Raw genomic sequence first — 14,559 nt, forward strand, 5'->3', positions numbered from 1 at the left:
CCAGTTAATGGTGACTAACAGTTAACTGCCGAGCATTGTTTGAAATTTAAACCAGGCAACTTGACTCTGGTCAAGGCATTGCCCTGAGGAATGAACCAGTGAATGGCTATCACTTATTTTGTTTAGCTGAAACAGGTGCAATGTGTGTGCGTGTTCTTTCTGTCTGCAAAGAATAGGGCCCTGTGTATTAAGAAATGTAACTACCAATACATGTAAATGTGCCACACAGTATAAAGTTGTTGCTTCCCCTGACATTAGAATTCTTGTGATTGTCATAATGAGTGCAAGGAGAAAAGCTTTGACAAAATCACTTTTTCCAGCTATACTCAAGTTCTGTATTGCCAAACTACTATTTGTGAAGCAATGACTGACAGATTTCTAAATACCAATGACATAAAGGAATATGGGGATAGTGTGGGGGAAAAAGGCATCGAAGTAGATTATCAGCCATGATATTGAATGGTGGTGCACGCTCAATGGCCTGCTCCTCCTAGGTTCTATGTACCCACATCGCATGGACTGCGGTGGTTCAAGAAGGTGGCTCACCATCACCTTCACCATCACCTTCTCGAAGGCAGTTAGCGATGAGAGATCATCCCATAAATGAAAAATAACCAGGAGGATCTACTAAAATGGTTGTACAGCTGGCCTAATCCCAAAATGGTAATCCCCAAATTCACAGAATATTGAAGCACAGAAGGAGGCGATTGGGCCTGCTCTGTCTGTGGCAGCTCTCTGTAGGAGCAATTTAACTAGTGCCACTCCACTGCCTTCTCCCAGTAACACTACACATTCTTCCTTTTCAGATAATCTAATTCCACCTTGAATTCCTCAATCGAACCTGTCATTCAGCCCATTGAGCCTGTTCCACCATTCAATATGATCATGTCTGATGACACATCCCACACGATTCCCATATCCCGTTATGTCACTGGCATTTGGAAATCTATTAATCTCTGGGGAGGCAGGGGCATAGTAGTTATGTCATTGGACTAGTAATCCAGAGACCCAGGCTAATCCTTTGGGGACACGGGTTCAGATCTCACCATGGCAGCTGGTGGAATTTAAATTCAATTAATAAACCTGGAATTAAAAGCTAGTGTAATGATGACCTTGAAACCATTGTCATAAAAGCTCATCTCGTTCACTAATGTCCTTGTAGGGAAGGAAATCTGCCATCTTTACCTGGTCTAGCCTACATGTGACTCCAGGCCCACAGCAATGTGATTGACTCTTAACTGCCCTCTGAAATGGCCTAGCGAGCCACTCAGTTCAAAGACAATCTGGGATGGGCAACTAATGTGGGACTTGGCAGCGACGCTCACATGAAAGAATTTTTTTAAAAACTCAGCACCTGACCTCATTACAGCTTTGGCCCAGACATGGACAAAAGAGCTGAACTCAAGGGATGAGGTGAATGTGACTGCCCTTGACTTCATAGAAACTAGGAGCAGGAGTAGGCCACTCGGCCCTTCGAGCCTGCTCCGCCATTCATTATGATCGTGGCTGATCATCCGACTCAGTAGCCTGCTCCCCATATCCTTTGATCCATATCACCCCAAGAGCTATATCTAACTCCTTCTTGAAAACATACAATGTTTTGGCCTCAACTACTTTCTGTGGTAATGAATTCCACAGGCTCACCACTCTGGGTGAAGAAATTTCCCCTCATCTCAGTCCTAAATGGCCTACCCCGTATCCTCAGACTGTGACCCCTGGTTCTGGACTCCACCCCCCCGCCCCCCTCACCCAATCAGGAACATCCTTCCTGCATCTACCCTGTCTAGCCCTGTTAGAATTTTGTAGGTTTCTATGAGATCCCCCCCCACCCTCATTCTTCTGAATTCCAGCGAATGTAATCCTAACTGACTCAATGTCTCCTCATATGTCAGTCCCCGCATCCCAGGAATTAGGTGGGTAAACCTTCGCTGCACTCCCTCTATAGCAAGAACATCTTCCTCAGATAAGGAGACCAAAACTGCACTCAATATTCTAGGTGTGGTCCCACCAAGGCCCTGTACAATTGCAGCAAGACATCCCTGTTCCTGTACTCGAATCCTCTGGCAATGAAGGCCAACATACCACTTGCCGCCTTTACCGCCTGCTGCACTTGCATGCTTGCATGCTTACCTTCAGTGACTGGTGTACGAGGACACCCAGATCTTGTTGCACATTCCCCTCTTTCAATTTATAGCCATTCAGATAATCTGCCTTCCTGTTTTTGCTACCAAAGTGGATAACCTCTCATTTATCCGCATTATACTACAAGGCAGCATTTGACTAAGTGTGCCATCAAGGAGCCCTAGCAAAACTGGAGTCAGTGAGGGGAGAAACTCGCTGCTGGTTGGAGTCATACCTACCACAAAGGAAGATGGTTGTGGTTGTTGGCAGTCAATCATCTCAGTCCAAGGACATTACTGCAGGAGTTCCTCAGGGTCTTGTCATGGACCCAACCATCTTCAGCTGCTTCATCAATGACCTTCCCTTCATCATTGGGTTAGAAGGGGGATGTTTGCTGATTGCATCATTCGTGACTCCTCAGATACTGAAGCAATCCATGTCCATATGCAGCAAAATCTGGATAATATTCAGGCATGGGCTGATAAGTGGCAATTTAAATTCGCGCCACACAATTGCCAAGCAATGACCATCTCCAACAAGGGAGAATCCAACCACTGCCCCTTGACATTTGATGGCATTACCATCGCTGAATCCCCCACTATCAACATTCTTTGGGTTATTATTGACCAGAAACTGAACTGGACCAGCCATATAAATACTGTGGCTACAAGAGTAGGTCAGAGGCTGGGAATTCTGCAGAGAGTATCTTGCCACCTGACTCCCCAAAGCTTGTCCACCATCTGCAAGGCAGAAGTCAGGTGTGTGATGGAATACTGTGCACTTGCCTGTGTGCAGCTTCAACACACACTCAAGAAGCTTGACACCCATTCAGGGCAAAGCAGCCCGCTTGATTGGCATCCCATCCACCACCTTCAACATTCACTCCTTCCACCACCAATCTACAGCACTCACCAAGGCTCCTTCGATAGCACCATCCAAACCTGCAACCTGTATTACCTAGAGGGACAAAGACAGAAGCATGGGAGCACCACCACCTGCACGATCCCCTCCAAATCACGTACCCATCTTGACTTGGAACTATATCGCTGTTCCTTCACTGTTGCTGGCTCAAAATCCTGGAACTCCCTTCCTAACAGCCCAATAGGATTTCCAACAACACGGACTGTAGCGGTTCCAGAAGGCAGCTCACCACCACCTTCTCAAGGCAATTAGGGATGGGCAATAAAATGCTGGCCTAGCCAGCGACGCCCATATCCTATGAACGAATAAGAAAAACTCTCGGGCAGTGCATTCTGCTCGCTGCATGAAAAAGATTTTCTTCATCACCACTATTTTCTCTGCCAGTTACCTTAAACCTGTGCCACCTCTTTTTCGATCCTGTCACCAATGGGAACAGTATTTCCCTATCTACTCTGTCCAGACCTCTTATGATTTTGAACACCTCTATCAAATCTCTTCTTGACCTTCTCTTCTAGTAAAATGGGCCCAACTTCCCCAGTCTATCTACATATATGAAGTTCTTCATCCCTGGGACCATTCTCATGAATTTTCTGTACATTCTCTAAAGCCTTCACATCCTTCCTGAAGTGTTGTGTCCCGAAATGGACGCAATGCTCCAGCTGAAGCCAAAACTAGTGTTCTATGCAAATTTAACATAACCACCTTGCTCTTATACTCTGTGCCCCTATAATAAAGCCTAGGATGCTGTATGCTTTATTAGTTGCTCTCTCAACCAGTTCTGCCCTCTTTAATTTATGCACATATACACCCAGGTCCCTCTGCCCCTGTAGACCCTTTAGAATTGTATTCTTATTTTATGTTTTTATCATGTTCTTCCTACCAAAATTAATCACTTTGCACTTCTCTGCTTTGAACTTCATCTGTTATCTGTCCACCCATTCCAACACCTTGTTTATGTCCTTTTGAAGCTCTACACTACCCTCCTCACAGTTCACAATGCTTCCAAGTTTCATATCATCTGCAAGTTTTGGAATTGTGCCCTGTACACCAAGGCCTAGGTCATTAATATATATTAGGAAGAGCAAAGGTCCTAACACAGATCCCTGGGGGGGCTCCACTATAAACCTCCTCCTGGTCCAAAAAACATACATTAATCTTTACTCTGTTTCCTGTCACTCAGCCAATTTTGTCTCCATGTTGCTTATTCTGTGAGCTGTAACTTTATGCACAAGTCTGTTGTGCAACATGTTATGACTGGTCCCCGCGTGAGGTTCCCCCAATTTGTGATCCCAGGCGAGGCACCCCAAATTGTTATGCTCCTGGGTGAGGAGGGATGAACTCACTCCCTTTCTTTATTCAACCCCCTCAGTTAGACACAACAAGGTTAATTTAAAACGGATCCCTTCTTTCATGGATCCCTTTTCCCAGCCCAAATGTAGTTATGTTTTAAAAAGAGCCAGTTTAATCAGGCTTTTTTTGAGTCAAAGAGTGAGTTTATTAGTAAACACGAGAAAAATAACAAAAGCGCAACGCACATGCACACAGATTCGATATGAGAAATTGGGTCCAAAAATAAAAGTTAAAAAGGCATACAAATCAGTCCTTTGGCTTGTCCATGAGGAATAGATGGTGAACCGTTGCAGCCTTTAAGTCAGGGTGATTCAGGTAGCACTGACTTTAGCAGATGAGCAGTTGGGTTGGAGATTCTTGGTTCTGCAAGTTAGCTGAGAGGAGTTGCCCTGTTTCCTCTGACTGTGACTTTGCTGAATTGTGCCTTGCTTCCAGCAATCAGTTTTTTTTTTACTTGCAAGCACAGGGATGCCTAGTTGTTGTTCTTCAACTGTGACCTTCACAGCACACACACATGCCACAACAGAACACCAGTCTAGTACACAGTAATAAAGGTTGCAGTTGGCTTTTTTAAACCCCTTTTCTTGTTTGTTTTTTCCCTTCCTGGGATACATATGTTTTTTGTCCAGATCTGTTTTCTTTTCAACTCAGTTCATGTTCACAGTCTGGGATATAACTTAACAGGAGGTGGTTTCGGCTGAGATGGTAATCATTTTCCATGATCTCTGCAATCACAGATTACAGTTCAATTTGCATTGTATCTTTTCCTTTTAGGTGTGACATTCTATTCTCTCTGAACTATTTGGTCAAGTAATCCACATCGGAATTTTCCAGCAAGTGGTTACCTTGCAGTCTCAGCCAGCTTTTGTTTGTATGTCCTTTTTTAAAAAAACATATGTCTGTCTTAAGTTCAATATGCCCATAAGTAATTTGGGGATAGGATCCATGGTCATGATAAGCACTTTATCAAATGCCTTCTGGAAGGCCATGTACACCACATCAACTGCATTGCCCTCATCAACCTTAACTGTTACCATACCTCATCAAAAAACTCCAAGTTAGTTCAACACAATTTGCCCTTAACAAATCTGTGCTGGTATTCCTTAATTTACCTGCATTTCCCAAGTGACTAATTGTTGCAAATTATTGTTCCTAGAAGCCTCCAGCCACTGAGGTTAAATTGATTGGCCTGGAGTTGTTGGGCTTATCTTTGCACCCTGTTTTTTTGACAAGGTTGTAACATTTTGGTACCAAATTAGCTAACTAAATAGCAATGTTGACTAATTGTACTTTTCCTCTGACAGGTATGAATCTGCTTATGTTTAGAAATGTATATCCACTGGCTCTTTCATCTCTTGGACCAGGATTTCAATCTAGCTCGATGTGGCACACTTAACCTCAATCTCCCAATTCACAGCCAGCTGTGACCATAAAGTCCACCAGGATTAAAGACTCCCTACGTGCTGGATTCCAGTGGACCTATTCCTAGGTGTTTTTTCCATCAGGCGTTGGTGTTGGGAAAGTGAGACCAATGAACCCTTAGAGAAGAAAAAATGGAGACATGAGTTTAAATTTTTTTTGTGAGCAGACCATTCACAAAATAGGAGCACTGAGCAACTGGAAATTCTTTCTGGGGTGGTGTATCCCTTAACCCCACTGCTACCCTCATTACCCAACTGCCAAGCTGGGCCACCTTTCTTTATTCATTCATGGGATGTGGGCATCAGCGGCAATTGCTGCCCAAGCCTAATCACCCTTGAAAAGATGTCACTGAGCTTCCTTGAACCGCTGCAGTCTGTGTGGGGAAGTATTCCCACAATGCTGTTAAGTACGGAGCTCCAAGATTTTGACCCAGTGATGGAGCAGCGATGTAGTTCCAAGTCGGAATAACTTGCAGACAGTGGTGAACCCATACTTACGGCAAGGGTGCCCAACTTTAGGAGGTGTGTGAAAGGCTCTTTCGAAGCCCTCCTGTCTGACTGAAGTTTTTAAAGCTCTGTAAACCCAATCAGTGCATCACTGCCTCATTTCGTACTGAACTGGTGGCAAAAAATTTTAATCCAGGAAGAGGCTATTTGGACCCTCCACTTCCCCCATCTGCTGCAATCTGATTTACCTTCTCATTCTGTGCACCTACTAATATTTTGCTCCAGGTGTTCTACTTTTTAGCCCTGCCATTCCTGGACTGGTCCGTCAATTGCTTTAACCAGTAAACAAACTGTCTTACTTTCCTTGCTGATATAGAAAGGCTACTTGGACAAGCTGTTGTAGAACTTGTACTGCCTTTCTGAAACACAAACCCCAGCAAGGAGCTGGGGACAAAATTAGTGAAAAGTGCTAACTGTGCGTAGTTGAATAACCTTTTGGAGTTTGTTTCTATCTTGGCAGATCTGTCAAAAAGCTTGCTCACTGCAGGACTTCCTCAGGAACAATTAGCTGCCCAATTTGCATGGACGGTTACACAGAGGTAAGAGATATCTGTGGAGAAATGAAATTGTTGCCTGTCTCCCTTACACAATGATCCAGCTCTGAAGGAGGCTATTTGGTAGAGCCATGCAATCAATCCCAGTGTCCAGCTCATTCCCACAATCCTGTAAATTCTCTCCTCACCCCCACCCCCTCAAGTTTATATCCAATTCTCTTTTGAATGTTACCTGCTTCCACCTCCAATTCAAACAGTGCATTCTAGATTATATTAACTTGCTGTGGTGGGGAAGCAGTAGGGGGGGTCGGGGGAGCTGATTAGACAATCACCTTAAATCTGTGCCCTGTAAGCCTTATGACACTGGAAACAGTTTCTCCTTAATTACTCTATTAAAACCCTTATGCTTTTGAATAACTCTATGAAATCTCCTATTAACCTTCCCTGCACCAAGGAGAACAACCACAACTTCTCCTGTTTCTCCATACAACTAAAGTTCCCAATCCCTAGTACTGTTCCAGCAAATCTCTTCAGCACCCTCTCCAAGTCTTCCCAAAAATATAGTGCCCAAAATTGAACGTTAAGCTGCAGTTGGGAATATTGAGTCTTTGTTAAAGCTTCTTCATTGTTTCCTTGCTTTCTGTACTCTACATCTCTCTTAATAAAGCTAAGGATCCCGAATGCTTTTATACCAGTCTTCTCAACGTGTCCTGCACCCTTCCAAGAAAGCCTTAAATTTATATACTGCCTTTCACGACTTTGGGAGGTCCGAAGGTGCTTTACAGCTGGTGACATACTTTTAAATTGAAGTCACTATGGTAATGTAAGACACACAGGTGCTAATTTGTGTAGAGCAAGGTCCCACAAACATCAATGTGTTAATGATCAGATCATCTCTTTTAGTAATGTTGGTTGAGGGGTAAATATTTGGTAGGATCTGGGAGTGACTCCCAGGTCTCTTTTGAATAAGGGCCACAGGATCTTTACATTCACCTGAGAGAGCAGACAGGGCCTCAGTTTGATGTATCATCTAAAAGGCGTCACTTCTGACTGTCCAGCACTCCATCAGTACTGGCACACTAGTGTCAGCTGTGCTCATGTCTCCTGGAGTGGGACAATTCTGTGACCGAGTCAAGAGTGCTATCTGAGCCAAGGCGTCTGTAACAATGCAGTGCCCACTCCGTTACTGCACTGAAATAAGGCTGCTGTTTCAAATCGCCCATTGGGACTTGAGCATGAAACCGAGGCTATCAGTTCAATGAAGTACTGAGGGAATGCTGCCTTTCAAGAAAATCCAATTACGCTTTTGGAAGAAGAGTGGGCAGTTTTCCCTGTATCTTGGCCAATATTTATACCTCCATCAACACCAGACTATATAACCAATTCTTTGTGGCATCTTAGTGTGCAATTTGCCTGCAGTTTTTGCCTAGGTAACAGTTACCACACTACAGAAATAATCTTAGTTTAAAAGCGTTTCGAGCCATCTTGAGGATGAGAAGGCACTATATAATTGCAAGTTTGTGCATTTCTTTATACTAATGCAAGTCTTTTGCCTTTTGACTACCATTTTTAATTCTTTTTACTTGTGAACGTGCTATTAAAATAGGTTTGGCAGGTAAGAGGGCCTGTGTGTATGAGCTAGCTGAATCTGTCAGTTGAGGTTGCTCCTTCACACAGTCTGCTTTGGTAGCATCTCCCTGACACCCTCCGCCTCGTACCCTCATTATTCAAATGCTGATAGGAAATAAAATAACAGCAGATGTAAAGATACAAATGATTTGCTGAAGTTTCTAATGGGTGCTGATCATTAATGCTGTAACTTTGCCCATGTGAACTTATTTTAAGTTTTGGTGTGATTCAATGTATTCAGAAGAGAATAATCTTAAACCACCTAAATGGCCAATCTCCACACTATGTATTTACAAACTATGCAGATTAGGTTTGTACGCAGTTTCCTATCCTGCTATTTTAACAGAGAGTCGATGCTTTACTAAAATGTTACCTCAGTTAAAATAAGCAGAAGAATTGTACTTGATTGTTTAAATAATGATTCGCATGAACTCTGATTTGCAGTTATTACTGTAGAATAGTTTGTGGATCAGTCAGAGATACATCAACCTTGTGAATGGTGGAACAGACTCAGGTGTCTGGCCTACTCTTGTTCGTGGTTTGCTATTTCTCTTACAATCCATTATCATAAAGTAGTAGTAGGACATTTAGAATATCAAAATACAATCAGGCAGAGTCAACATGGTTTTGTGAAAGGGAAATTGTGCTTGACAAATTTTAGAATTCTTTGAGGATGGAACAGGGTTGATAATGGCCAGTAGTTGGAGTGTCTTTGGATTTCCAAAAGGCATTCAATAAGCTGCCACATAAAAGTTTACTACACAAGATAAGAGCTCATGGTGTTGCAGCTGATATATTAGCGTGGATGGAGGATTGGCTAACTAACAAGGAGCAGAGTTGGGATAAATGGGTCATTTTCAGATTGGCCAACTAATAAGTGGAGTGCCACAGGGATCAGTGCTGGGGCCTCAACTATTTATGACCTAGAAGGGACCAAGTGTTTTTGCCAAGTTTGCTGGCAATACAAAGCTATGTAGGAAAGCAAGTTGTGAGGTGGATACAAAGAGTCCTCAAAGAGATACGCAGTAAAATTTCCTTAATCTAGCACTCTACCAACCAGAATTTTCTCAACAGGAATTCTGGGGTCGGGTCTGTTGGACACGTCATACTCAATGGTAATCGTTATCGGTGGCTTCCCCTTGCTCCGGCCTCAGCCTCCCACTGTTCTGCAGCACCATCTCCCCTTAGAGCCGCTCACCCAATTTGCGTGCTCCCAAACCCTCAAGACCCAGCTGATCATCTTGGAGTTTTCTCGATAGATGAAAACACAGAACTCGCCATGCATCTCAGTTAACCCATTCCTGGAGAATGCCAGATACAGATTTTCCTGTTTAGTGAGTGGGCAGAAATTTGGCAGATGGAGTATAATGTGGGTAAATGTGAGGTTGTCCACTAATGCAGGAAGAATAGAAAAGCAGTATATTATTTAAATGGAGCGAGACTACAGAATGCTGCAGTACAGAGGGACTTTGGTGTCCTTGTACATGAATCACCAAGTTGGCATGCACATACAGCAAGTAATTAGGCAAATAGAATATTGACCTTAAGACTGAAACTGTACGGGGCATTGGTGAGACCACATCTAGAGCACTGTGTACATTTTTTGGCCTCTTATTTAAGGAGGGATGTACTTGCATTGGAAGCAGTTCAGAGTTCATCACTAGGTTGATCCCTGGGTGAAGAGGTTTGTCTTATGAGGAAAGGTGGGGCAGGTTGGGCCTGCATCCATTGGAGATTAGAAGAATGAGAGGTGATCTTACTGAAGCATATAAGATCATGAGGGGATTTGACAGAGTGGATGCTGAGAGGATGTTTCCTCTTGTGGAGGGGAGTCTAGAACTAGGGGGCACAGTTTCAAAATAAGGGGTCTCCCATTTAAGACTAAGACTAGGAAGAATTTCTTCTCAGAGGGTCATTAGTCTCTGGAATTCTCTTCCCCAGAGAGTAGTGGAGGCTAGGTCATTGAGTATATTCAAGGCTAAGTTAGATTTTTGATTGACGAGGAAGAAATCAAGGGTTATGGGGCCCAGAAAGAAAAGTGGAATTAAGGCCACAATTCAGATATGCCGTGATCTTACTGAATGGCAGAACAGCTTCAAGGGGCCAAATGGCCTATTCCTCCTCTTTCTTATGTAAACAAATGTTATTTTTGATTCTTGTCTAGATTGTCCAAAGTGGGAGGCTTATCGTCTCGACTAAATGTGGTCATGTCTTCTGCAGCCAGTGTATCCGGGACAGTCTCAAAAATTCACACACGTGTCCAACCTGCAGAAAGAAATTGAACTCTCGTCAGTACCATCCGATTTACATTTGACTGCGAATCTTCATCATGAACCTTACACACCTGACAAAGTGTTGGCCACCTTGAAATCCTCATGTGTTCTTCAGCTTCTCTGCAGAAATGCGCGGTCCCTATTGGAGACCGAAATGCGTTTGCAGGACGCACGCATCATCAGCTGACCACCTGTCACCATCTGATCCTGTCGACTTGCTGTATTTAGAATTGTGTTTGGGGGTGGGAGGGGTGGGATGAGTGGAGGGGGAGGGTGAGAAATAAAACAAAGCACCAGCATATTCCAGTCACCAACTAAACTCAGATGTGTGTTTTGTATGTGTTTCTCTTTCTTTGTCTTCCCTCTCTTTTTCTGCCTTCCCTACGCCCCAGGTCACTGACAGGTAATCGCTGTACAAGGATTGTAACACTGCTGTGTACAGGTGATCTTCCATTGCATTGATTTGCAAACTGTTTTAGCAAATGTGCCCTGCCAATATACAGATCAACTCTCCTTTGTATTAAGGACCATCATTTGGTCTGATACCTGCTTGTGTCCCTGGTGTACAGCAGTCAGTGCCTTTTTCTTTCAGCTGTGTGTGCATAGTGGTCTGGAAAATGCCATGATGGTGTGCAGTGAATTAACTGAGGGATCGGGTTGGGGGCGGGGGGTGTTAATGCAATTAAGATTAAACGAGGAACACAAGCTTTTGATTACTCCTGCTCAGGAAATCTTTCAAAGCCTTACATGTGCTGAAGGTTGGGTTTCAGAAGTTGATATTACAGAGGGCAAGGAATACTCTATGCATGATTTTAGGCTTCCCTGTGTTTTGGGAATATCTTGCTTTTTTTTTTCTTAAATTAATCTTTTATTGTAACTGAGGTCTGAACCACCAGTATCTTTGACCAAAAGTTCTTTGTTCATCAGGCTGCTCCTAGTCTCTGAGACGGCAGATATCTGGGAACTGCAGCTTTGTGTGGAAACCAATCAAATTTCATGTGTTGAAATTCAGATATCTTTACAAAAAAAAATAAAGATGAAATTAGTTTTTAAAAATGTTACAATGAAAATATTTTGAGTAATTGGTGGAATATTTGTTTTCATTGTCTTTGAATCTTTGTGCAGAGTGATGTTTTATTGATGTTGAATAGTAAACTACCCACAATGTCCTATGTCTACACCTCTGTGCCAGTTAGAATGCTGTTCATCTTCCCTCAAAGATGGATAAAATTTCTGGAAAAAAGATTGGGGCTAAAAAATTAATAAAGCATTAGTCCCTGAATGATTCCCTTCCCATTTTGTCTCCATTTCAGCTTAATTTCTTCCTCCCTTTTACTTAGTGCCTAAGCAGTGTTTAACTTTCTTGTCTAATGATTTCCTCTTGTGCATGTGATTTGAGCTTTGCTTTCATTTAATTACAGGTAAGAAGTTGGTCATAACGTTAAGTTCTTAATTTCTGTGAGCACTAGCATTTCTTGAGTGAAAGACGTGAACCACATCAGCCCCCACCATTTTCTGTGACAGCGTTGAATGGCATTGACATTCAATGGCATTACAATCACTGAATCCCCCACTATCAACTTCCTGGGGGTTACCACTGACAGAAGCTGAACTGGACTAGCCATATAAATACTGTGGATACAAGAGCAGTTCAGAGGCTGGAGATTCTGCTTAGAGTAACTCACCACCTGACTCCCCAAAGCCAAGCAAGGCACAAGTCAAGAGTGTGATGGAATCCTCTCCACTTTCCTGGATGAATGCAGCTCCAACAACAGTGAAGAAGCTTGACACTATCAAGGTCAAAGCAACCTACCTGAATCGCACCCCGTCCACCACCTTAAATGTTCACTCCTTCCACCCCTGAAGCACAGTAGCAGCAGTGTGTGTACCATCTACAAGATGCACTGCAGCAACTCACTGAGGCTTCTTCAACAGCACCTTCCAAACCCGCGACCTCTACCACCTAGAAGGACAAGGGCAGCAGACACTTGGGAACACCACCATCTGCAAGTTCCCCTTCAAGTCACACACTATTCTGACTTGGAAATATATCGCTGTTCTGGGACAACCCTGGGTCAAAATCCTGGAACTGCCTCCCTAACAGCACTGGGTGTGCTTGCAACACATGGACTGCAGTGGTTCCAGAAGGCAGCTCACCAACACCTTCTCAGGGTCAACTAGGGATGGGCAATAAATACTGGCCCAGCCAGCGAAGCCCACATCCCGTGATTGAACAATAAAAAAAAATTAGGGATGCGTAATAAATGCTGGCCTAGTCTGCGATGCCCACTCCCTGTGAACGATTAAATGAATAAAAACTGCAATCCTTCAGTCCTGGTATTAAAGCAGCTTTGTATTGAAGGAATGTAGTCAGCAGCAACGCTCCAAAATTGAAAATCATCAAAGACACATTTTAAGCCCTTTGGAAAGGGATTCCCTTCCTTTTGGTTTTGGGAATCATAGTTCTCTTCACCCCAGTGGGATTGGTTAAAAGTAGCTAGTGGAAACTGTAGTACATAGTCTTGGTTTAAGTACCACTCAACCAGGCACCCTTGAAACAAGTGCTCTTTTACCATTTGGTGCTCAACGTCCTGGTCGATTGGCTGGTTTCCAGTAAATCCCCGCCAGGGACATTCCCATTAAGCATTGATAACAGTTTGCACAAGCTCACATATTGGCTGCACTATGTCTATCAATATGTGTGTTGATAAAAACCATATTTATCGGGAATATATTGGCTGGGATTACAGATAGAGAACTCTATTCTGGGACAGTTCTAGTGGTGTAGTCAGGGATTGATCCATCTGCTCAAGACCAGTTAATAATTGTTGTTTTAAATCTATCCTGTACTGATGGCACAGAAGTCCTCTCCTTCAGTTGCATCCTGTGAGCATTGAGTTTGGGTGGTATTAACCTAGTTGAAGCAAAAAATTGTTGGTCTGCCTTCAGTGTAAGGTTACAACATAAATTGCAAAGTAAATTTATCAACTCACTGTAAGAATTAGAAATTTCACCGAAGGAGGTATTGGCCTTTTGAATAAAAGCAAAATACTGTGGATGCTGGAAATCTGAAACAAAAATGGAAAATACTGGGAAAAACTCAGCAGGTCTAATAGCAGCTGTGGAGAGAAAAAAACAGAGTTAACGCTTCGAATCCGTATGACTCTTCAGCTCTAGAGTCATACGGGTTCAAAACGTTAACTCTGTTTTTGTCCTTTTGAAGTTGAGCCACAAAAGCTGGCTACAGTTGAGCTTTACTCTGCATCTGGCCCATTTAAATCTGATGTTCAAGCACTTCACATGCATAAATGGGTGAAGTGACAGATATATCATTAATACTGCCATGTGGTCACCTGCATCCTAGCATTTTTGTTGAGAATAATCATGCATTGTATTAAACATTGATCTAATTTGGTCATGAAGACAAAAGATATTTGAGCCTCCACACTTGCAAAAAAAATTGAGGCAGAGAGGTTGTGGTTGCAGTACATGTCCATCAAATATAGACAGACCCTGGGATGGAGGAGGTGGATAGTTTTGCTTTTGCAAAACAATCGGCAATTTCAGCATCCAGTGCTATACCACTCAGCATCCAAAATGATAGAAGTACTGTATCTAATTCATATAATACCCATGTCTTTTACACTAATCTGGCCAATATAGGCATTATATACACAAATATCAGGGTTATGGTTGCAATAGAGCTCCAAAATGTTGCATGTTGGTAAACGATAGTTCTCTCTTGTTTACCCTTTTAATTCCTATGTTTAGGTTGAAAGTCCCAGTGTCTGATGCCTGTAACCCTTCTTGTGTCTAGATGATTAGTTCAAGTTGCCATAAAAG

The 14,559-nt window shown here is 43.0% G+C and overlaps 1 protein-coding gene across 4 annotated transcripts in view; it reads left to right on the forward strand.

The window, feature by feature from the left end:
• The window catches only part of LOC144692208 (E3 ubiquitin-protein ligase RNF4), a 61,361-nt gene extending 49,363 nt beyond the window's left edge, over nucleotides 1-11,998 (forward strand). For all 4 annotated transcript variants that reach the window (XM_078560782.1, XM_078560806.1, XM_078560790.1 and 1 more), the window contains 2 exons: nucleotides 6,781-6,859; nucleotides 10,608-11,998. In XM_078560782.1, the coding sequence (XP_078416908.1) occupies nucleotides 6,781-6,859; nucleotides 10,608-10,757 (229 nt within the window). In that variant the 3' untranslated portion in view covers nucleotides 10,758-11,998. The remainder of the gene's footprint in view (nucleotides 1-6,780; nucleotides 6,860-10,607) is intronic.
• The last annotated feature ends 2,561 nt before the right edge of the window (nucleotides 11,999-14,559 follow it).

This window comes from Cetorhinus maximus, chromosome 2 (genome assembly GCF_964194155.1).
Source record: "Cetorhinus maximus chromosome 2, sCetMax3.hap1.1, whole genome shotgun sequence".
Lineage (NCBI taxonomy): Eukaryota > Metazoa > Chordata > Chondrichthyes > Lamniformes > Cetorhinidae > Cetorhinus > Cetorhinus maximus.